At 41.3% G+C, this 19,992-nt stretch overlaps 7 protein-coding genes across 16 annotated transcripts; 4 read left to right on the forward strand and 3 right to left on the reverse strand.

Moving 5' to 3' along the window:
- Positions 1-1,166: 1,166 nt before the first annotated feature.
- On the forward strand, positions 1,167-3,284 carry LOC124315362 (extensin-2-like). 3 transcript variants are annotated; one of them, XM_046781002.1, is made up of 5 exons: positions 1,167-1,285; positions 1,441-1,655; positions 1,884-1,902; positions 2,158-2,240; positions 2,292-3,284. In XM_046781002.1, the coding sequence occupies exons 1-5, from the start codon at positions 1,282-1,284 to the stop codon at positions 3,120-3,122; spliced, it is 1,152 nt and encodes a 383-aa protein (XP_046636958.1). In that variant the 5' UTR covers positions 1,167-1,281; the 3' UTR covers positions 3,123-3,284. The 3 variants fall into 3 exon arrangements, with proteins under 3 accessions (XP_046636958.1, XP_046636956.1, XP_046636957.1); XM_046781000.1 differs by having other exon boundaries at positions 2,158-3,284; XM_046781001.1 differs by having other exon boundaries at positions 1,441-1,639; positions 1,868-1,902; positions 2,158-3,284.
- Positions 3,285-3,796: 512 nt separating this feature from the next.
- LOC124315212 (pancreatic lipase-related protein 2-like) lies at positions 3,797-6,470 on the forward strand. Of its 2 annotated transcripts, none has more exons than XM_046780734.1 (11): positions 3,797-4,004; positions 4,096-4,456; positions 4,536-4,658; positions 4,714-4,860; positions 4,935-5,043; positions 5,110-5,220; positions 5,306-5,553; positions 5,644-5,776; positions 5,862-5,964; positions 6,034-6,237; positions 6,308-6,470. In XM_046780734.1, the coding sequence occupies exons 1-11, from the start codon at positions 3,901-3,903 to the stop codon at positions 6,468-6,470; spliced, it is 1,806 nt and encodes a 601-aa protein (XP_046636690.1). In that variant the 5' UTR covers positions 3,797-3,900. The 2 variants fall into 2 exon arrangements, with proteins under 2 accessions (XP_046636690.1, XP_046636689.1); XM_046780733.1 differs by having other exon boundaries at positions 3,798-4,004; positions 5,847-5,964.
- Positions 6,471-6,483: 13 nt separating this feature from the next.
- Positions 6,484-8,188, reverse strand: LOC124315398. 3 transcript variants are annotated; one of them, XM_046781056.1, is made up of 3 exons: positions 8,085-8,188; positions 6,875-7,939; positions 6,484-6,808 (listed from the first exon to the last, which is right to left on the reverse strand). In XM_046781056.1, the coding sequence occupies exons 2-3, from the start codon at positions 7,907-7,909 to the stop codon at positions 6,743-6,745; spliced, it is 1,101 nt and encodes a 366-aa protein (XP_046637012.1). In that variant the 5' UTR covers positions 7,910-7,939; positions 8,085-8,188; the 3' UTR covers positions 6,484-6,742. The 3 variants fall into 3 exon arrangements, with proteins under 3 accessions (XP_046637012.1, XP_046637010.1, XP_046637011.1); XM_046781054.1 differs by having other exon boundaries at positions 6,484-6,816; positions 6,874-7,939; XM_046781055.1 differs by having other exon boundaries at positions 6,484-6,816; positions 6,874-7,936; positions 8,084-8,188.
- A 214-nt stretch (positions 8,189-8,402) lies between these two features.
- Positions 8,403-10,536, reverse strand: LOC124315354 (collagen alpha-1(I) chain-like). The gene is made up of 8 exons (XM_046780986.1): positions 10,422-10,536; positions 10,237-10,344; positions 10,083-10,160; positions 9,886-10,008; positions 9,770-9,823; positions 9,231-9,698; positions 9,130-9,165; positions 8,403-9,041 (listed from the first exon to the last, which is right to left on the reverse strand). The coding sequence occupies exons 1-8, from the start codon at positions 10,510-10,512 to the stop codon at positions 8,755-8,757; spliced, it is 1,245 nt and encodes a 414-aa protein (XP_046636942.1). The 5' UTR covers positions 10,513-10,536; the 3' UTR covers positions 8,403-8,754.
- A 1,562-nt stretch (positions 10,537-12,098) lies between these two features.
- LOC124315286 (cytochrome P450 4C1-like) lies at positions 12,099-15,801 on the forward strand. The gene is made up of 11 exons (XM_046780855.1): positions 12,099-12,503; positions 13,380-13,489; positions 13,568-13,658; positions 13,724-13,912; positions 13,980-14,049; positions 14,107-14,239; positions 14,307-14,376; positions 14,448-14,554; positions 14,612-14,680; positions 14,741-15,089; positions 15,149-15,801. Exons 1-11 carry the CDS (start codon positions 12,350-12,352, stop codon positions 15,307-15,309), a joined length of 1,503 nt encoding a protein of 500 aa, XP_046636811.1. The 5' UTR covers positions 12,099-12,349; the 3' UTR covers positions 15,310-15,801.
- Positions 15,567-18,497, reverse strand: LOC124315314 (spermine oxidase-like). Of its 5 annotated transcripts, none has more exons than XM_046780908.1 (8): positions 18,367-18,497; positions 17,551-17,657; positions 17,371-17,485; positions 17,142-17,300; positions 16,473-17,082; positions 16,132-16,398; positions 15,951-16,059; positions 15,567-15,881 (listed from the first exon to the last, which is right to left on the reverse strand). In XM_046780908.1, the coding sequence occupies exons 3-8, from the start codon at positions 17,477-17,479 to the stop codon at positions 15,735-15,737; spliced, it is 1,401 nt and encodes a 466-aa protein (XP_046636864.1). In that variant the 5' UTR covers positions 17,480-17,485; positions 17,551-17,657; positions 18,367-18,497; the 3' UTR covers positions 15,567-15,734. The 5 variants fall into 5 exon arrangements, with proteins under 5 accessions (XP_046636864.1, XP_046636863.1, XP_046636866.1 ...); XM_046780907.1 differs by having other exon boundaries at positions 17,371-17,490; positions 18,367-18,496; XM_046780910.1 differs by lacking the exon at positions 18,367-18,497 and adding an exon at positions 18,205-18,287.
- A 70-nt stretch (positions 18,498-18,567) lies between these two features.
- Positions 18,568-19,972, forward strand: LOC124315589 (grpE protein homolog, mitochondrial-like). The gene is made up of 5 exons (XM_046781363.1): positions 18,568-18,742; positions 18,905-19,076; positions 19,143-19,373; positions 19,440-19,523; positions 19,589-19,972. The coding sequence occupies exons 1-5, from the start codon at positions 18,681-18,683 to the stop codon at positions 19,691-19,693; spliced, it is 654 nt and encodes a 217-aa protein (XP_046637319.1). The 5' UTR covers positions 18,568-18,680; the 3' UTR covers positions 19,694-19,972.
- Positions 19,973-19,992: the final 20 nt, after the last annotated feature.

The raw sequence follows: 19,992 nt of genomic DNA on the forward strand, positions 1-19,992 counted from the left end.
TCATCAGTGATAAGACTCACTGGACACAACATTGTATTATAAGACACAGAAAATACTTCGGAAGACAAATGGACCAGCACCATTCTTGACAGAACAACATTTTTAAAACACGCATTTTGGGAACGCTTCCAGCATCTAAAACGGGATTAATAAGTTAAATGGACGTCTAGACACGTGCCAAATACGGTTGCGAAAATACGAATTTTGTGATGGTAGTACATTTTCTTGGACAGGTCGGATTTTATTTTAAACGGGTTTCGTTGACAGGAATTTAAATACGAGGGCGAACTTTCGACTTTTTGTTCTGGTTGCCTTATCGTAAATCGTAACCACGAAAGTTTAAAAAATCGCGGAGTACAATGAACTAAAGCGAGTTCAGACTTCCTGCCGAAAGGAAAGTTGCTCAATGCGCTTCATTGAAGGCACTTTTTCTTGGCTACTTAAGGTAAACGGTAAACCAACAGGTTCGACGAACAAAAGTGGAGAACATGTTAATTTAACAGTCTTTCACTCGGACTTGGTTTGAACGTCGACGTTTCAATTAATTCTTAATTTTATAAGGGAGCACTGATCATGTCAGTAATTTCATCTTGAATTTCATTCTGTCATTTACTCTTTTACAATACCAATCATTTCTGCTAAAGAAAAATGCGACGATGAATGTTTCTCTATAACATACACACCCGCCCTGGACACAAACGTTTTAGTATTAGAACAGTTCATTATTTATAATTACCACATTTAGGAGAATTCGATTCAATACCGAGTTAGTTAAAACCAAAGCAACTTTTTGATATGCATTAACGCAGATAAACACCTAAATAATTACGAAAATTGCTACAACGAACATTGTTCTAATAGAATAAAAGATTGTTGAATCATCTCTCGCAAATCAAATTCATTTCAAAAGAAGATAATAGCAGTATTATCTAGATTTTCTTAAGTGCATTCTACCTGACTTAACCTTGAGCCGTCAATTTATTCTCCTTTTTCTTTGTAAGCCACTGTCAGCGGCTATAGGAATTGCGTGGGAAAAGAGACAATTGCTACGTGACGCCACGATGACGAGTATAATAGAGGTAGGGTGCGAATATCGTTTGTTACATCACAATAGAATAGGTATTGGCGGCAAGGCTTGAGGGGTATAGGGTGACAAAAAGTCGTATAAAATGAGAGGGAATTGACATCGGAAATCAGTCGAGTGAGCCTCTTCGACAGGACAACAGCAGTGAAGCACTTTGCATTCCACTGTATTCCCTATCGTGTTTTCCGTTTGCAATCATGGGTAAATCAATGTTTCGTCTCTTATATTATATTGAAAACTTCATATTTCTGTTCTGTTCAAAATCGTTTCTGTGTTTTAATTTGTTGGCGACAACGACTGTGTGTGCATTTAGCTGTGACAAATGTATTAACAATGATCTGTCTGTATCGTTTCAGCTAACTACGGCGTGTCGCTGCTGTTGGCTGTTGTCTCGTTGATGGCTGGATCGACCACGGGTGTACCGATGGCTTCGGGGTACGGCTACACCACTCCGGCGCCGTATTACACAACAACGTACGCTACACCAAGTTATACCACCAAAGCACCGGAATACTACACCGAAGCACCCAAGTACTACACCACCAAGGCTCCTGAGTACTACACCACTACGTATGCTGCTCCCACTTACTACACCGAAGCGCCCAAGTACTACACCACTACGTATGCTGCTCCCACTTACTACACCGAGGCGCCCAAGTACTACACAACCAAGGCTGCTGAGTACTACACCACTACTTATGCTGCTCCAACTTACTACACCGAAGCGCCCAAGTACTACACCACTACTTATGCTGCTCCAACTTACTACACAGAAGCGCCCAAGTACTACACCACTACTTATGCTGCTCCCACTTACTACACAGAAGCGCCCAAGTACTACACCACTACTTATGCTGCTCCCACTTACTACACCGAAGCGCCAAAGTACTACACCACTACGTATGCTGCTCCCACTTACTACACCGAGGCGCCCAAGTACTACACCACTACGTATGCTGCTCCAACTTACTACACCGAGGAGCCCAAGTACTACACAACTACTTATGCTGCTCCCACTTACTACACCGAAGCGCCCAAGTACTACACCACTACGTATGCTGCTCCCACTTACTACACCGAGGCGCCCAAGTACTACACAACCAAGGCTGCTGAGTACTACACCACTACTTATGCTGCTCCAACTTACTACACCGAGGAGCCCAAGTACTACACAACTACTTATGCTGCTCCCACTTACTACACAGAAGCGCCCAAGTACTACACCACTACGTATGCTGCTCCCACTTACTACACCGAGGCTCCCATGTACTACACCACTACCTACGCTACTCCGAGCTATTACACAGAAGCCCCGAAGTACTACTCTGCTCCAAGCTACACAACCACAGCTGCTCCTTACTACACCACAACTGAAGCGGCCAAGTATTACGTAGCCCCAAGTTACTACACTGATGCTGCTCCGTCTTATTATGCTGAACCAACTTACTACACCGAAGCTCCTGTCTATTACACTACAACTTACGCCACTCCAAGCTACTACACCACCAAGGCACCGGAGTACTACACCGAAAAGGCCGAATACTACACAACAACGTACGCTGCTCCATCTTACTACACTGAGGCTCCAAAGTATTATTCCGCTCCGAGTTATTACACCGAGGCTCCAGTTTACTACACAACCAAGGCCCCCGAGTATTACACTACAGCATCGTACTACACCACAGCATATGCTGCTCCAACCTACTACACTGAAGCTCCCAAGTACTACTCAGCCCCTAGCTACTACCAGACTGAGGCTCCTCAATACTACACCACTAAGGCATCGGAGTACTACACCACAACCTACGCTGCCCCGTCCTACTACACCGAGGCTCCAGCTTATTACAGCACCAAAGCTCAAGAATATTACACTACCACCTATGCTGCGCCAACTTACTACACCGAGGCTCCTAAATATTACTCAGCTCCGAGTTACTACACCGAACCCCCGAAGTACTACACCACTAAAGCACCCGAATACTACACCACAACCTACGCTGCCCCAGCTTACTACACCGAAGTTCCAAAGTATTATTAGCGAGAATTGATTCAACATAAACTTTGTCTTGAAATTTTATTCTATTCGTAGCTCAACAACGGGTGAATTATAGTTTATCGATAGTTTTCAGTGTTGATTCATTTACTAGTCATTGTAAGTGGTTATCTATTCATGAGAGCAATAAATAATTATTTAGTTAACCAACTTTGTTTTCTAAAAATCTAAATCTTCTATGGTGCATGGTTGGGCTCTTTTACGAACCGATTAAAACTAACAATGTGTTTGTTTCTACGATCGTTGAACGACACAGTTAACCGTGAGTGTAAAAAAAACTGGAAAGTAAAGAATGTATCAAAATGACTGTGTTGAGCTGACTTATTCTAACCTCGCCCAGAAAAATGTCAATTAAAATCGTCAATGGGATGAAACGTCTTGAAGCCCAACATTTTAACAATTTCGGCAAAAAGAACAAAACGTCAGACCTCGTCCGTATAAAAAAACGCATGCAATCCGACCGGTTCAAGAAATGTTGATATGGAAAAGTGAGCACTCGTTATAATATACATATATGTACAAGGACCGTGTTTGAACTTGCTACATGTATTTTAACTTAAACCTGTACTAGATGCCCGGGGCGTTTTCTATGCAAGTTTTTTTTTTTTTTTTTGTGAATCTTGATCTTTGGTGGTATATATAAAACACTGGCGTCCTTTCCAAATGTAGACCAGTATCGGAAAAACTTCCAGCATCGTTGGATGGCTGGAATGCTGGATGCAACACCGTAGTTTGTTCAGTTTCAGTGTCAATTGGCTTCATCATGATTTCTGTCAAGTGTGCATTGATCTTCCGAATTATTTTCTTTACCTTCTTCTTATTCAATGTTGGATCAAGTAGTGAGCCGGATTACCCTGACACAATAAGGTGACTGAACTTAATGCTAAGCATTTGAATGCAAACCATTTTTTATTTCTATATCGGAACATTTTGTTAATACTTAATTTCTGGCAAGCAGAACGCAACTGCGATATGCTCATTCGTTCGATCCATTGAACCCTTCGTTTGTCAAGATTGAGAAGCAGATTCAGGACGAATTAATTGAAACAACAGTCATCAATTCCCGCAATCGGGCAGCCACAGACACGATTAAAGTCGCCGAGTTGAACGATCCAAATTTAACCCTCAATCTGACGCAAACGCTTGCCCCAGGATTAGCGTTGAATGCGGATAGTTCTGTTTGCTATGACGATCTGGGATGTATCACTCGCTTCTCGTTCGCCGACCCAATTTTATGGCCGATTAATTTACTACCTGAAGACAGGGAAAAAATCGACACACATTTCACGCTCAGCACAAGAGATCAATCAACCCCGTGGGCAAGAAACGATTTATTTCTCGTTAGCATGTTTCAAATAGAACAGCTCTTGATTTTATTATTTTGTTATATTTGTGCAGCCGGGAGTTTTAATTTCTGGCAAAGATCCCAATGGAATCACTTCCGCGTCTTTTAAAGCAACTCGACCAACCAAATTCTATGTCCACGGTTGGCTATCCACCGGGTACGAAGATCGCTACAAAGTTAGCCAATTTTAAACTGAAAACTTGTGCCATTATATTCATAATTCAAATTTAGACTTTTGTGGAAAGATTATTAGCAAACGGAGATTTCAACGTAATCGTCGTTCATTGGGGCGGCGGTGCAGAAACCAGTTACAATCAAGCGTTCGTCAACATTCGTCTTGTGGGCTTGGAAATCGCCTTCCTTGTTAAAACCTTGGTTGTAAGTTATCATCACTTATCCTCCTTGGAAGTTAATTGATTTTTTACTAATTGCTTCGCATTCGAATGTTTAAGGGAAAATTAGGAGTTACGCCATCAGATGTTCATCTAATTGGACATAGCCTTGGAGCACACACATCTGGGTACGCAGGAGAAAAAATTGCCAACCTAGGCAGAATCACAGGTTAATTATTTTGATTCTCGCCAGCAAACATTTAACCCAATTAAATGATGGAATGGGATGAAACAGGTTTGGATCCGGCTGGGTGGTATTTCCGAAGAATGCCAACCTTTGCTCGTTTGGATCCCTCTGACGCTCAGTTTGTCGATGCTGTTCACACTGACGGGGAAGGTATCTTAGGTATAATTCATTCCCAACTAATTTTTTCTTTTTTTTCTGCACACTTGTTAATGCTAATTTTGACCCTTGCATCTTTTTAAAAAAGCTGTTGGTCTGTTGGAGCCTTTGGGTCATCTCGACTTTTATCCCAACGGCGGGGGGCGTCAACCTGGCTGCATATTATCAGAATTGCGATCGGCGAAAAATCTTTCAAGTAACAATCTCATTGATGATGTAACTAACGCCACTTCATGCAGCCACATGAGAGTCCTTGACTTGTACAGCGAATCGTTTCTCCCTGACGCATGTCAGAGTATAGCATACAAATGCTCCGACTATGAATCTTTCCAGAAGGTAGAAAACTAGTTAGAAAACCGCAAAAAAAAACTTGATAAGACTAGAAAGCCTGTCATCAGTCTGTCATTCCACTACTATTATTATAAGGCTGAATGCACATCTTGTGGATCAGATAATAGCCAGTGCACTCCGTTCGGCCTTCAAGCAAATAACTATCCCATTGGAAACCAAGACAACGTCAAACTTTACTTCAACACTGGCGAAAGTTCGCCATACTGCCGTAAAGACAACAGCTGATTACGTTGATTGGAATTTATTTTGGATTAAGTTTTGCAAATAATCATATTTAGGATATCATTACGCAGTGAAGGTGAGCTTGGCCAAACCCAGAAGAGCCAAACCAACAGTCACCGGGATAATCCGATTATCTATAAGTGGGCAGCAAGGCACTTTGTCAAAAGTTAAACTGTAAGTCCCGTAATTCATTCTCAACATTATAATTCTGGAAGTTGTTTTTAAAAATTCATCTTTTTAAAGCCCAGCGATAGGTCTTGAGCACGGGAAAGATCACCGGTTTCTGTTGACTGTTCCAAATAATTTGGGTTCGGTGCAGAGAGTCAATCTCGGTTGGAAGTATTTAAAAAAGAATTCATTAGATGTGACATGCATTTTGAGGCTTTGCACCCAGAGATTATACGTCAATAGCGTCACCATTTCGTTGATGAACAGCTATCCGGAAGAGTGAGTTAATTTTTTCTTAACCTGAAGTGATTACGATTCTTAATATTTCTTCAATATTTGGCTCGAATAGAACGATTAAAGCCAACACTTTAAAGATCTGCCCGCAGTCTTCACCTGGAGTTATCGGCCCTTTTTTCAGTTTGGCTTTCGATAGTAGTTGCCCAACAACCCTGCCAACATCGTTTAATTTATTAAGTTACCTTAGGCCTTGGACTAATTGGTTAGGTATTTAATTTTGAAAAAATGTCGATTGTTTCCTAAAAATGTATTATCAATTTTAAAATCGAAATAAAATGTTTTCATCCATATTCTACTCGACAATTCAGCACAGCAATACAATGTGAATAACACTTTTTTAGAAGATTAAGTTACTTGAATACATTTGATCTAAAATAAAAGTGTAGTAGCGAAACACGGTATAAATTACGACGAATCAAATATTAGTGAGTATTTCGAGAATCGACTGACTTGGCATGATGATGATACCGGCGATCGATTGCGTCAATCAGCGTAACAGGTTGTTGTGGTTACAATCTTTGATGTCTGACATTTCTTGACGCTCATCGTCTAGCTGCCAAAGAAAAAAATTTAAATTCAACATTTGGAAATAGAAATAAGAACAAATAGAAAACATCACCTCCAGCGATTTTCCCTTGGAAATGTGCAGTCCATCGTCGGATGCCCGGGAGTCAATCCGGGTGAAACGATGTTCTCCGGAATCAACCGGAAGAGAATGGGTGGTGGAATTGATTCCTTCGTCGTCTTCTCCTTCAACGTCTTCGGCGATGGGTGAACCGGTCAACTGGTCGTACGATGGCGAATCCAGGCTCCAGAGCGTCTTCAGACACGACGCCATCGGGATTCGATGGCCCCGTTGATGGGCAGACCACCTCCCGAATATCTCTCCGCCCTCCAAAGGGCTTTGAGGTAACATGGTCAAATCGTAATTATCCCAAGACAATTCGGCAAGTCGGGCTCGATTGGAAGTGCTAGACTGGGCGGACGAGTTGGACTGGATGGTGGCCGGCGTGAATGTACGCGGCGTGGCGGGAGTCGGCGTGAAAGTGGCGTCGTAGCGCAACAATAGCGAAGACAATGGGCGATTCAGAGCTTCGACAAAGCTCGGAGCCGGTGGAGAAAAGCAGAAATTGACGCTGTCAACCGTTTTGCTGCCATCGTTTTCATCTTCCTCGCAATCCTGGAACAATTCTTCGCCTTCCGAATCCGAGTCTTCCATCTCCACCACTTTGTCCGGCTGAGGGGCTATGCTCCGGCCGATGTGAGACGTCCAGATGTACCGCAAAAGTAGGTCCCAGATTTTCCTCAACGACTCGAAGCCGAAAATGCGTCGGTAGAGTACGAACGAACTGTTGCTGGGAACGACTACGGTGCTGGTGGTGGTGGGGGTCCACTGGCTGCTTTCTTCGTCCTCAAAGACATTGTCTTCCTCGTACCCCAAGGTGCCGTCGTCTTCAGCTGAGAACTCGCTCAATTGTGTTTGAAAGTTGGCGAACAGTTGGCTGTGCAACAGGTGGCGATTGGAACGAGACGTGCCACGGCCAGGTGGGCGATTCTTGACTTTGGCTATTGGAATATTGGGACCCTTCCGTCTGGCATTGGCTTTCGAAACCCAATTAGCTTTGAACTTGTTGTCAAGGTGTTTTACAATCATTTCCAATCTTTTTAAAAAAAACTAAAAAACCTATAGGTTTGGGCAAAGACATAAAAGATTGGAATGAATCAATGAGGAGAAATTGAACTGGAGAAATTGAGAAAAAAGAAGAAAGTTGGCTGGATGGATACGAAACGATTAAACAATAATTGTTGGTGTGAGAGTAATTTTATACCAGATAAAAGCAGATTCAGTGAGAGCTGCAGCTATATACTTTCTCGGCGACGACAGAAAAATTTGTGATTATTGAATGTTTTCGTCCTTCTTCTGCAAATTTAAACCGACAGTGCCAAATCGCCAGAATTGATGGTATTACGAAAAAGAAATAAATTTCCGCTCGGGAAATTGGCTTTAAATCTTATTATTTATTCGAAACATTAAGCGCAAGCAAAATTCTTAATTAATTTATAATTCTCCATTTTTGTTTATCAGTCAGATTATTGTTTTCTGATTCATTTTCGCAAATTCTTATAAAATTGCATTTGTTTCGAAATAGTAACAGGTAAAATGTATTAATAACAAACAACAAAAAGATCAACAAACATACGTAACATTGGATCAAAATAAGAATAGCTGGTATTATGCAATCAAGTTGGAGGTAGTTTACAAGCAAAGCCATTTAAGTTAAATATGGTATTATTAGCACCAAGACGTTATTAATTATGTTCAGATCTTGACGTACTATGATTCACTAGGCCTACATCCAATGTGATTGCATAATCATGTGCAAAGTGATATTTCTTAGTCAGGTTCTTTAGAGAATAAATTATGCACACAGTTCGTGGAATAGATTAGAACATGAGCTTGATTGGTGGTGGAATGAAATCGCCTTGAAGTCAATCGAATTACTTTTTACCACCTCCTCCGCCACCTCCTCCACCACTTCCGCTGGAAGACGAAGAGGAACCTCCTCCGGCACTAGCTCCTGCTGCCCCACTTGTTCCCGGTACACCCGGCGAGCCCGAAGCGCCACTACCGCCAGGAGTCCCAGCAGCTCCTGGTGCACCATTCACTCCAGGAGATCCCGGAAGACCAGCCGTTCCGTCACTTCCAGCTGGTCCCGGTGGTCCAGGGGGCCCCGTTAATCCAGTCGGCCCAGGAGAACCAGTTGGCCCATAAGGACCGGTTGGACCTGGCGGAGTTGGAATTTTTTAATTAATTTTTTTAATTAATTTTTTTAATTTTAAATTTTTGTATTTTATTTAATTTTTTTTATTTACCAGGAGGTCCTGCTACTCCAGGGTCCCCAGTAGGTCCTAGAAATGAAACATTAAAAAAAATTGTGAAAAAGTTTCAGTGTCACACTTAATTAAATTCATACCGGGAGGGGCTGAGATGGGAATTTGTGACGAGTAAAATCTGAATCTATCGCCGACGATTCTTCCCAGGTACCTGCCGGCTTTGTAAAATGGATCCATTCGAGAAGCCTTGCGTCCGGTCTCTGTTTCTTCCTGTTCTTCAGCATCCAGAAAATGTCCTAAATCTACTGCTGGTGGACCAACTGGGCCATCTCCAAAGAGATAAAAATCCAACGAACGGCCACCTCCGCCACCGCCGCCGGCACCTCCGGATGACGAAGAAGAAGAACCGCCTCCACCACCACTGGCTCCGGCCGCTCCGGCCGCTCCAGGAACTCCAGGAACACCGGAAGAACCGCTTACACCGGGAGGCCCTGCCGCTCCGGCTGCTCCTGCGCTACCTGGAACGCCTGGAATTCCATCGGCGCCGTTCGGACCAGCAGGACCCGTCCCGCCGATAGCCCCAGTTGGTCCCCAAGGGCCGGTTGGACCTGGGATAAGATAAGACAAGAGATGTAAGATAAGACATAATATATAAGATAAGACTGGGATAAGATACGACCTGTTGCTCCGGTTAATCCAGTCGGCCCTGGCGGTCCCGGTCGACCTGTAGGACCTAATAAGAACAAAAATGACGTCATTCATAGTGATGGAAATGATGTTAAATTAATCTAATACCTTTTGGTCCTGGTGAAACTGGAATGTATTGTGAATAGAATCTCACTTTCTCACCGATGTATCTTCCAGCTCTGTACCATGAATACGCATTGGAATCCATTTCTCGTCCTTCAGGATCAGGACCTATATCGTCGTGAACGGGATTCAGAGTGAAGTCAAATTTAGGACGAAACATTTCACTAAATTCTTAATTATACCAATGGGTTCGTCGTCATCTCCAGTTGGTGGTGCGCTAACTACTGGCTCGTCTGCACTATTGACTATTTCTTCCGGCCCTATAAATAGTCAAATAAAAATGAATGAATTTTAGATTTAGGTTTAGTTAGTCGAATTTTGGACTTGTCACCCAACCGTGTGGTTCTTCGGATGATACAGGTGGGCCTACCGGACCGTTTTCTCCATCCCCAGATTTTTCTTGCAGAGCTTCATAGTTCTCTTCAGACCACGGGTCCAACGGTCCTGCATTGGAGAAAATAAAAAACGACAATGTGTGTGCATTCTTAATCTTATCTTTGATGAAAAGCTTGACGTTGTACCTGGATGCAAATGTTTCGGATGGCGATGGAGTTCGCTTCCGACGGACAAGAATGTCACGAAACAACTACACAACAGCACAGAAAACAACATAGTCCTTCCTTCGTCACGATCAAATATGAAACTCACGTTTCTATTTTCTATAGCGACCTCCTTTATATAGGTTTTTATATAGGCTTGGTTTTCTATCGCTAAACGTTTTGGTCGCGCATACACCGTGGTAATCTTGCCTATACTTTTACCCTACTTTTTTAAGAAACGTAAAGAAAACCTTTTCTTTTCCGGGGGAAATTTTCGAATCCACTATTGTGAGTGTATGTATAGCCAACAACTTGCCTGTAGGTCTATAAAGACCGAGGCCCGTGTTAAAAATATCATTTCTTTTTCCCCGTCCGAAAAACGCTTTCCTTATTAGTAATTGATGTCGACTTGAAAGTCGATCTTTATGACTAATAGAGAGAATCTGCCTGTGAAAAGTTATACAGTGTGGAGCGAAATTATCTGCCGAGTGCTCTCGAACAGAAACGCAAGTGCACACGAAGCCATTTTTAAAAAATGGTTCCCTCCCCCGTAAGAGTCCGAAGTCAAAAGACAAAATATACAAGGAAGAATCTATAAAAGAATGCTCGCTTTAGTTTTATGTACCGCGGTGATTGCGCTCTAAGCAGCACACAATGGGCGAAAAAAATGATGGTAATTCGTACGAAAAATCCATTAAAAAACGCCCGCTCATTGTAATTCAATATCGAATTTCGTTTACATACCATTCATCTATATGGAATACTATATAGCATATAGTCTATTTATTGCTACGTGAGAGTTCTAGGCATTTATTAAGCCAATTTCGCAGCGGAGCGGAAACTTTCCGGGTGGGGGTTTTGGTTTGGTTTTTTCCGCGTGAAAAACGGTCCTCTCTCTCTGTTGAGAGCCGCTATACACGTATGTTTATTTAACCTGTTCATGCGGGACAATTGGTCAAGTGTTGGGAATAGCTATACTTGGGTTTTGGCTGCTGGCTAGAAAAGCGCAACCGAACTTGGGTGATCAAAAGCGTGTCGCGACTTTCGACTGGTTGAGATTCTATTTTCACCAGCAAACCTCTTTATAGGCTATCCCTAATAATGACAACCGGCAATTAAATGCATAGAATTCCGTGTATTTGTGGGCCATGCAGTTATTGTATGCGGACAGAAGAGAAAGAAAATTACATAAGGGAAAATCTGACGCATCATTTGCCAACGCTCACCGCATTGAAAAACCTGAAAAAAAAATATTACCTTATTTAAATGTTGTGGTTGCCATATTATAGAGAGCTATCTTTTCAATCGTACAAAGTCCTGGTATTTGATGATTCAGCATTCAAAAGCTTCGGGCTATATTTGCTGGCTTGATTCGAGGATGAGTAATGGCATTTCCAACTGACAGTTCAACACATGCAAATGAGCTCGTTATGGAAGTTGTTTTTCTAAAACATTCCGTTTCTCATTCTATGTGTTAGATAGTCAAAAGTCGATAACGGATTGTGAAATAAGAATTTTGAAATAGCTGTGTCACTGCCCACTTATTGTTTGGATTACATTACATTTCAAACACGTTTCCCTACAGGTCAGCAGCTTTGATTTGTTGAATTGAAAATTTATTAGAATAGTAGAGATGCACGTCTTTTTCTTCATCCAATAGATGGCTTTGTTAACGTTGGTGACAAACGCTAAAATTTTGTTTTACCCGATTTCAGGTTATACAGGTAGAAGAACATCTTTTTCCAGGTGGACATTTGCCTGACAGTTTCGGTGACCATTTCAAGTTACGCGCTTTGTTTTTTGTCAACTGCCAATAATCGCCTCCTGTTCCTGTAAGAGGACGTTGAATTGGTGGAATACGTTGAATCGACGCTCGAATTGTTCCGAATTTAACTATTATTGCGTTGGACATGTTGAATCTCCTGTTGTTCTTTTTCGTCGCTCTGATTGTCTGGTATTGGAGACGGGAACGCTCTCATTTTTTCCAGCAAATAGACAACATTCCCGGACCGCTGAAATTGCCATTTTTAGGCAACATCTTAACACTTCCTCGAGATGGACCAGGTAAAGCAAACATTATTTGCCTATATTTCAAATTCAATCAGAAAGTGTGTTCCTCCAGTGGCCTGTGGGGTGGGTTAGAGTGTGGTTTCTGCCAACAAGCTTCAAACAGGTTAGTTTTGATTAGAAGCCCAGAGGGGTAAGAAAGGGGAGGGATTTCAAAGAGCCTAAAGCGACAGGTATAACTTTCACTTATCTTTTATCCGCATTTTTACAAATCTTGATTCTCTCAAATTAAAATTAATCAAATTTATGGATACTGCTAACTGGAGTGATACAATCAAGCTCTTTAGCGCGTGAAAGGAAAAAATAACGAAAGGAATCGGTTAATTCAAACGAGCTATTTTACAAAATCTTGAATGAACTAACGTAATAAGATGAATAATTTAAGGAAAATTTATTTACTTGTCATGCAAAATTATATTAGTGATGCATCATGGATGCATATTCTTATTCTTAAGAGTTTTGATGACCACCTGTTGGAATTGTTGAATAACATTAACAAATGAAACTCATGTGCAGCCCACTAGTGCGCGGTCAGTAAGTGGATGGGTGACCCAAACCTGAAGACATTTGGGAATTATACGTATACGTTATGTAATTCACAGAAAAATTCAGGAATAGAATAGATTACGAGATCCCGTGTTCCTGTGGATCAGCAATATCCTAAATGGAACCCCGTATCTCACCGACATTTTTAATTATTTAATACTTTTATTGTTGGCATATGCAACTTTAATTTTGTTTTTACGTCGAGTCTAACGAGGCTAAACGCTGCATTGAGTTTTTCCTTGTGTTTTAAATTTACGGTTGGGTACATTTAACGTAAAAAAAAAATATTGTAATTTTTAAATACATATTGTAATTTGCATCTATTAGGACTCTTGCAGATATTTAATGTGAAATGGACGAGGGCTTATGGACATATTTATCGATTTTGGCGAGGAATGTTCCCCATAGTGAACATATCATCTCCTTCTGATGTCGAGGTATAATGTCCTTAAACGTTAAACATTACTCTCATAGTATCACGATATTAATTAACCTTTCTATTTGACATTTCCCAGGCCATTTTGGCTAGTCAGGTTCACATCAACAAAAGCGTTACTGGAGCTTTTCTTTTACCGTGGCTCGGCGATGGCTTGTTATTATCAGGAGGTTTGCAAATTGGCGATTTGAATTGTATATCAACTTGAATTTTCTAAATTTTCCAATTTGCATAGGGAATAAATGGCGAAAGGATCGGAAGCTGCTGACTCCCGCGTTTCACTTTCAAATCCTTGATGGCTTCTTCGACGTGTTTAATCGCAACTCTCAGATTTTTGTCGAGCAAATCAGTAAGAGAATACTGGACGAAAATGAAGTTGATATTTATCCCATGACATCACGTTGCACTCTGGACATTATTTGCGGTATAATTTCCATATTAAGTCCTTTTCAAGCTTACAGCTGCATTGAAATCATTTATGATTTAATTAGAGGCTGCCATGGGAATTCAGATAAACGCTCAAGTGAATTACGATTCTGAATACATCAATGCTATTGACAGGTGAGAGAGAAACTTAATTTCTAGTTATGAATATACATCTAACTTGGAATTTGACAGAGTCGAATCCATGATACAAGGAAGAGTCAATTCTCTCCTGGGATTGCTGCCGGACTGGATTTACTTTCAGTTCACTCCTCACGGACGTGAATTCCAAACGTATTTGGACATCGTTCATAGTTTCACTCGAAAGGTTAATTTTTCAATTTTGCATTTGAAATAACAAAACAAACAAATCTATTAAACGATATAATCATCAGGTTGTGGTCGCAAGGAAGACAATAGTTGATCAGCAAGATGCCGATGAAGTTGATTGCGACTCGGGACCAAGTATAGCAACAGAATTCAATTAAATTATTTCTGAAATGATAACGACTTTCTTTCTTTTCATGGCGCAATAGAGAAACGACGAGCCTTTCTAGATTTGTTGCTGGAATCAGCCCGGAACGGAGAGTCTGATATGAGCGAAGCTGACATCATAAATCAAGTTGATACATTCATGTTTGAGGTAAGTTAATTGTCTGATGATTCCCCAAAAGGACATCTCTTAACCGGACCTTATTAGGGTCATGATACCACGTCGGCAGCTGTCACTTGGTTTCTCTACTGCATGGCTACACATCCGGCTGAACAAGTATGAACTATGCACCGAAATAGTTTCTATGAAATCAAATTAATGTCATTAAATGAATAGGATCGAGTTTATGAAGAGCTGTACGAGTGTTTTGGTGATTCAGACAGGCCATGCAGTCTAGAAGACCTGTCAAAATTAAAGTACTTGGAGTGTTGCATCAAGGAATCGCTGCGCCGGCATCCGCCCGTCCCGCTGATTCGACGCAGAGTTAATGAGGATGTCCGCTTAAGTGGCTACAATGTCCCGGCCGATACATCCTTGGGAATTCAAATCTATGCTCTACATCGCAACGAAGAATTCTTTCCTGATCCGGAAGCTTTCAAACCGGAGCGGTTCCAACCTGATCAAGTCATCGGCCGGAATCCTTTCGCCTATGTTCCGTTCAGCGCAGGGCCGAGAAACTGCATCGGTATGTCTTCAGCAACAACTTTGGTTCTTTATTTAATTAAATTGAATGCTTTCCTTCAGGGCAAAAATTCGCCATGTACGAAGACAAGGTGATCGTGTCGACTCTACTCCGCCAGTTTCGTTTTGGAATAGACGTGCACCGTCTGCCCATCAAAGAGTCACTAAACATGATTCTTAAACCGGAAGGAGGGATGCCTTTACTCATCGCTCCTCGACGTTAAACTTGGCCAATCTATATCAAGCTCGTGTAGTGTTTTGTATTATTTTCAGCTAGCAATAAAAGTGCCATGAGAGAAACTTGAATCTAAATTCAGGTATAACCCCTGAAAATGACCATTCCATATGTTAATTGTTGGCTTGAAATGAGAATACATTATGAGTACTTCATATTTCTCTTTGTCATTACTTTTATCACCAGACTCATTAGAATTGAACACAATTTTGTGAAAGCCCTAGGCATGTTTGATTTAACAACAAATTTGAAACTTTATGTTTATTTTGCAAACTCCCTTTTCCCGTTTAATTAAATTTGATATAGAACAATGGCTTAAACTTGGCTCTGAAAAATATCTGGCTAATACATTTCTTTGTGCTATGCGTGAACATTTTCGAATATTGAAAAATCGAAATGAAAAATGCAGTTTTCTTAGTTTGAACCCGAAGCACTGTTCGACAGATTCCTCTTCAACTCGACAATTTTCATCGCTTGATCACGGCCCGACGAGAAAGCTCCGTGGGCAGTCGAATGATGCGAAAGATCCAAAGCTTCTCCAGCAAAAAACAGTGAAGGAACCTTGACAAAACCAAAATTAAATGTGGAGACTTGTTTTAACGCTATTTTAAAAGAAATTTAGTGGCCTACTGTTTTCTCGTCAACCACTGGTCCCAATGGGTCAAGAATCGCAGGGTCGAACACTCCAGTTCGATAGCTGAACGCCCCACGGACATAAGGATTCTTGTGCCAGCGAGTTCTAAAAAAAAAAAAAGACGAAAGAAATTATTGATTTTTCCAAGGCGAGATTATTCGCGAATTTTGTATCTACCGGATAGTTTTGAAAGGCCTCGGGATTGAAGGATGACCGGTGAATTCCTCCAAAACTTTCACACACTCTTCGCCCAGTTCTTCGTCTCCAATGTCCTGTTCGGCCAGATAAAGAGCTCCTCTACTACCGACCCAACCAAGAAGCACAGCAGGATTGGAGGCTTGGACAACATCGAAGCCGGTTAGATAGTGATACCAGGGCTCTTTGTACGCTAGACTATGTCCAAGATGAGTATCCGTCCAAGCAAACTGAAATCCTTTGCAATGTCTGTGTAAAATTGAAATAGTTTAATTTTGAAAACAAAAAAAAATTCATAAAGCTGCCGCTGAGGCGGTACTCACCCTTCCCAAAACGGTTCATCAAACATCATGGCAACTTTGGTGATGGATCCAAAACCGATGCAATTGAATCTTGCAATCCATTCAGCGGGCAAGTTGGGTTGGAAGAAATCGCCCCAATGCTCTCTCAAGAATCCCATTGAACAAGTGACAATTACGTGATTGCAGTGGTATTCGGTTCCGTGAACTGTTTTCACAATAACGCCAGTACCGTCAGCATTATTTCCCTCCCAAACAATTTTCTCGACCGGCTGGGAATACTTGACGGTATCTTCGGGAATCCCAGTCAACAGGTGGTTGACGATGGCGATAAATCCGCCTTTTACTAACTGGCAGTAGTTTCCAGGGCACTCTTGGTATTGGTTCCACGCTTCAATCGATAACTCGTCCAGCCGTTCGCAGGCGTTATCAATCAGCTGGTAGTTCTTGTGCCACTCGAGCAGACCCTCTAGCTTAATATCGTGATGCACTTCCTTCTTGACGGCATCAAAAATTTCTTGAATGTTTTCGGATGCGATGGCGTCCGGATTATGCAACGAAGTTTCAACTAATTTCTCCACTTCCTCAACTGCTTCGGGATCCACACGAATACCACACTGAGTATAAAAATTACCTGCAAAATCAACTCTGTCATCAACAAATGTCCATTTTGGTGTTGTAATTTACTTTTACCTTCGCCCTCAAAGGAGGGAATGTTCAGCAGCAGTCCATTTTTCGCTGCGTAATCGTAAAGTGGGTTGCCAACTTCGCCATGGATAAATTGGGCGCCGTAATCGAACGGGAAGTTTTGAATAAACTCTGTGCGCACTCGACCTCCGGGTTGTTCTTGGGCTTCATTGACATTGTAAAGTCTACATTAGACTCGGTCCTACTTGTTTTCACTATAACAGGTTCCTTTTACCTTCTAGTATTAAAACGTCCTTCACCCCATTCTGTATAAGGGTACGGGCTGCAGAAATACCAGCTAGTCCAGCTCCGATAACAATTGTGTCGTAGTTTGTTTTCTCCATCGCGGGCTATTCTAAATTAGTACAGTAAGTAACAAAAATATCATATGGTATGTACAATTTACTTGACTCACAAAGCAGACGGTGATGCAGATACAACAGTTGGGCTACTCAAGGATGCAATGAAGTACCAGATGATACAGTATTGTGGTTTCAGTTAAATTTCCTCATACATCAATCACTGTCGGATAAGGAAAAAAAGAATTACTATCAGAAACTATCCAAGTATTTTCGAGGTCTTAAAACATGTAAATGGGACACAATTTTTATTTATCTTCTGAAATCTTCATTTGGGTAACTATATCCTCGACAACCTCCCAAGCATGTGCCTCGTCTGAAACCTTCCTTACAGTTTCCCCCTTTAACGCCATGATATCCTCAATGTTCCAGTGTTTCTTGGTATCAGTAAACCAGCCAAGGTTATCAGCAATCAGGTGGTTATTAGCACATCCATCACACTTAACAATCACGACTCCAACTTGGTAGGCTTGCTTCGAAATAGTTTTCTGGTTCCTGGTGCTGCAAACCTCACACGTATAGGCCAAGAGCATCTTAGCAGGAATTTTTGTCAATTCTTGTTTTGTCTGATCTGAGATGGGGTTCTCTGTCTGATTACTGCCGTCAACCTTCACACAATATTTGGGTACATTGGTAGCAAGGGGTCTGACACAGGTTTGTGGCCTGATAAAGCTATTGTTGGGGAAACGGTTTCTCACAAAGCAACTAACATTTCGCAACAATCGGAAACTCTGCTTCAATGACATTGTGTCGCTCAATTGGGTATCTCACACGAAAATGTCAAATTTCTTGCCTTTTAAATGAAAAAGAAATAGTACGGTGACGTTTAAAAAGGGTTACTGGGCGCACAAAACTTTTCAACCAATTTTTACCTGCGTTGTGGCCGTTCTAACTGGAACCTCGTGAATATTTGGACCTTGCACTCCTTGCACTATTATTACACGAATGATCGTGTGTGCTTGCTTGCTGCTAGTGTTTAGGTGTGCATCTGTAAAAATTTTTAAAGGACGTTGTAAAGGGGGAGGACCGGAGGAGGCTGGGTTGGCCTTAGGCAGCGGTGGCGCTGGCATAGCAACTATTAATTTTTGTGGTTGCTGTTGGTTGCATAAGCCTTTCACTCAAACCAAACGTTACTCAGTAAGCAGACGGAATTTGTGAGCTTTTGGGGGGAATTTGCTTGCATGAAATGGCGTCCACGTGTTTACGAGTATCTCAGGGCTTAATTCCCAATATTCGTGGAATTGTTAGGTATATCCACTTTCTAAATTTTTTCTTGATATTTCGAGTTGTTAATTATGGTGTGAAAACTGTGTGATGAATAATGATTTTTTTGTAAAAGAACGTCTGCGAGCGTCATGCTTGGGAAATGATTGCGATCTTGTAACGTTTTTTGTTGTTTTAATCTTGCAGGAGAAATTACTTAAACCATGGCTCTGTTAGTGCTGTAAGACATTTGTCTACTCCAGCCGATGAAAAAGCCACAGCTCCTGAACTCTCTGAGAATGAGAAAAAACTGGTAGCTGAAATTGAAAGTCTTAACAAAGATGTTGAAAATTATAAAGAAAAATGTAGTGATCTTGATGTATGTAAAATGTACTTCTTAAATATTTTTCGCCATTCATGTTGCATCACTTCTTTTTCTTTGCAGGATAAGTACAAACGATCTTTGGCTGATACTGAGAACATGAGAAAGCGTCTGACTAAGCAGATTGAGGATGCCAAGTTGTTTGGAATCCAAGGCTTCTGCAAGGATCTCTTGTCTGTTTCAGACATTCTTCAAAAAGCAACAGAATGTGTACCAGCTGATCAAGTAAAAACAAATAGCCATTTAAAAAATCTGTACGAGGGTTTGACGATGACTGAGGCTGAACTCCAAAAGGTAATCACTTGATTAAGTAAGAGTATCTCTAAAACTAATAATCTTTTTTTTTTTTTCTGAATTTAGGTGTTCAAGCGTCATGGGTTAGCTCAAGTTAGTCCACTAGGGGAGAAATTCAATCCAAATCATCATGAAGCTTTGTTTGAACAGGTACTATTTCTTAAAAAATCAATGATTTTATTCAAATAAAGAAAAATTTGTATTATGTAACTTAGCCCGTTGAAGGAAAAGAACCGGGAACTGTGATAGCAGTTACCAAGATCGGCTACAAACTTCACGAAAGGATCGTCCGTCCCGCGATGGTAGGCGTCGCCAAGTAAACACTCGCCGAGATTGTACAAATATTCAGCTCTGATGGCAGTAAATCCAAGTCCCTAATCATTCAATCTGTGCGAACGTGATTCCCTTGTTTCAAAGATCATCTTCGGGCAAATGCTCATACGTTTACTCTATATTATGACATGAGCTCGAGGTGATCTTGCTAGAATGTTTCGCAGAGATGCAATGATTCGACCACTCTTATTCATAGCTTACTAGTTTATTTGGCATGTTGCCAAGACTCCACGAAGAAGAATAAAACAATTCTTTTTAATAGTCAACCTAATTGAAATAAGTCCGG

The sequence above is a fragment of the Daphnia pulicaria genome, chromosome 11 (genome assembly GCF_021234035.1).
Source record: "Daphnia pulicaria isolate SC F1-1A chromosome 11, SC_F0-13Bv2, whole genome shotgun sequence".
In the NCBI taxonomy this organism is placed as follows: Eukaryota; Metazoa; Arthropoda; class Branchiopoda; order Diplostraca; family Daphniidae; genus Daphnia; species Daphnia pulicaria.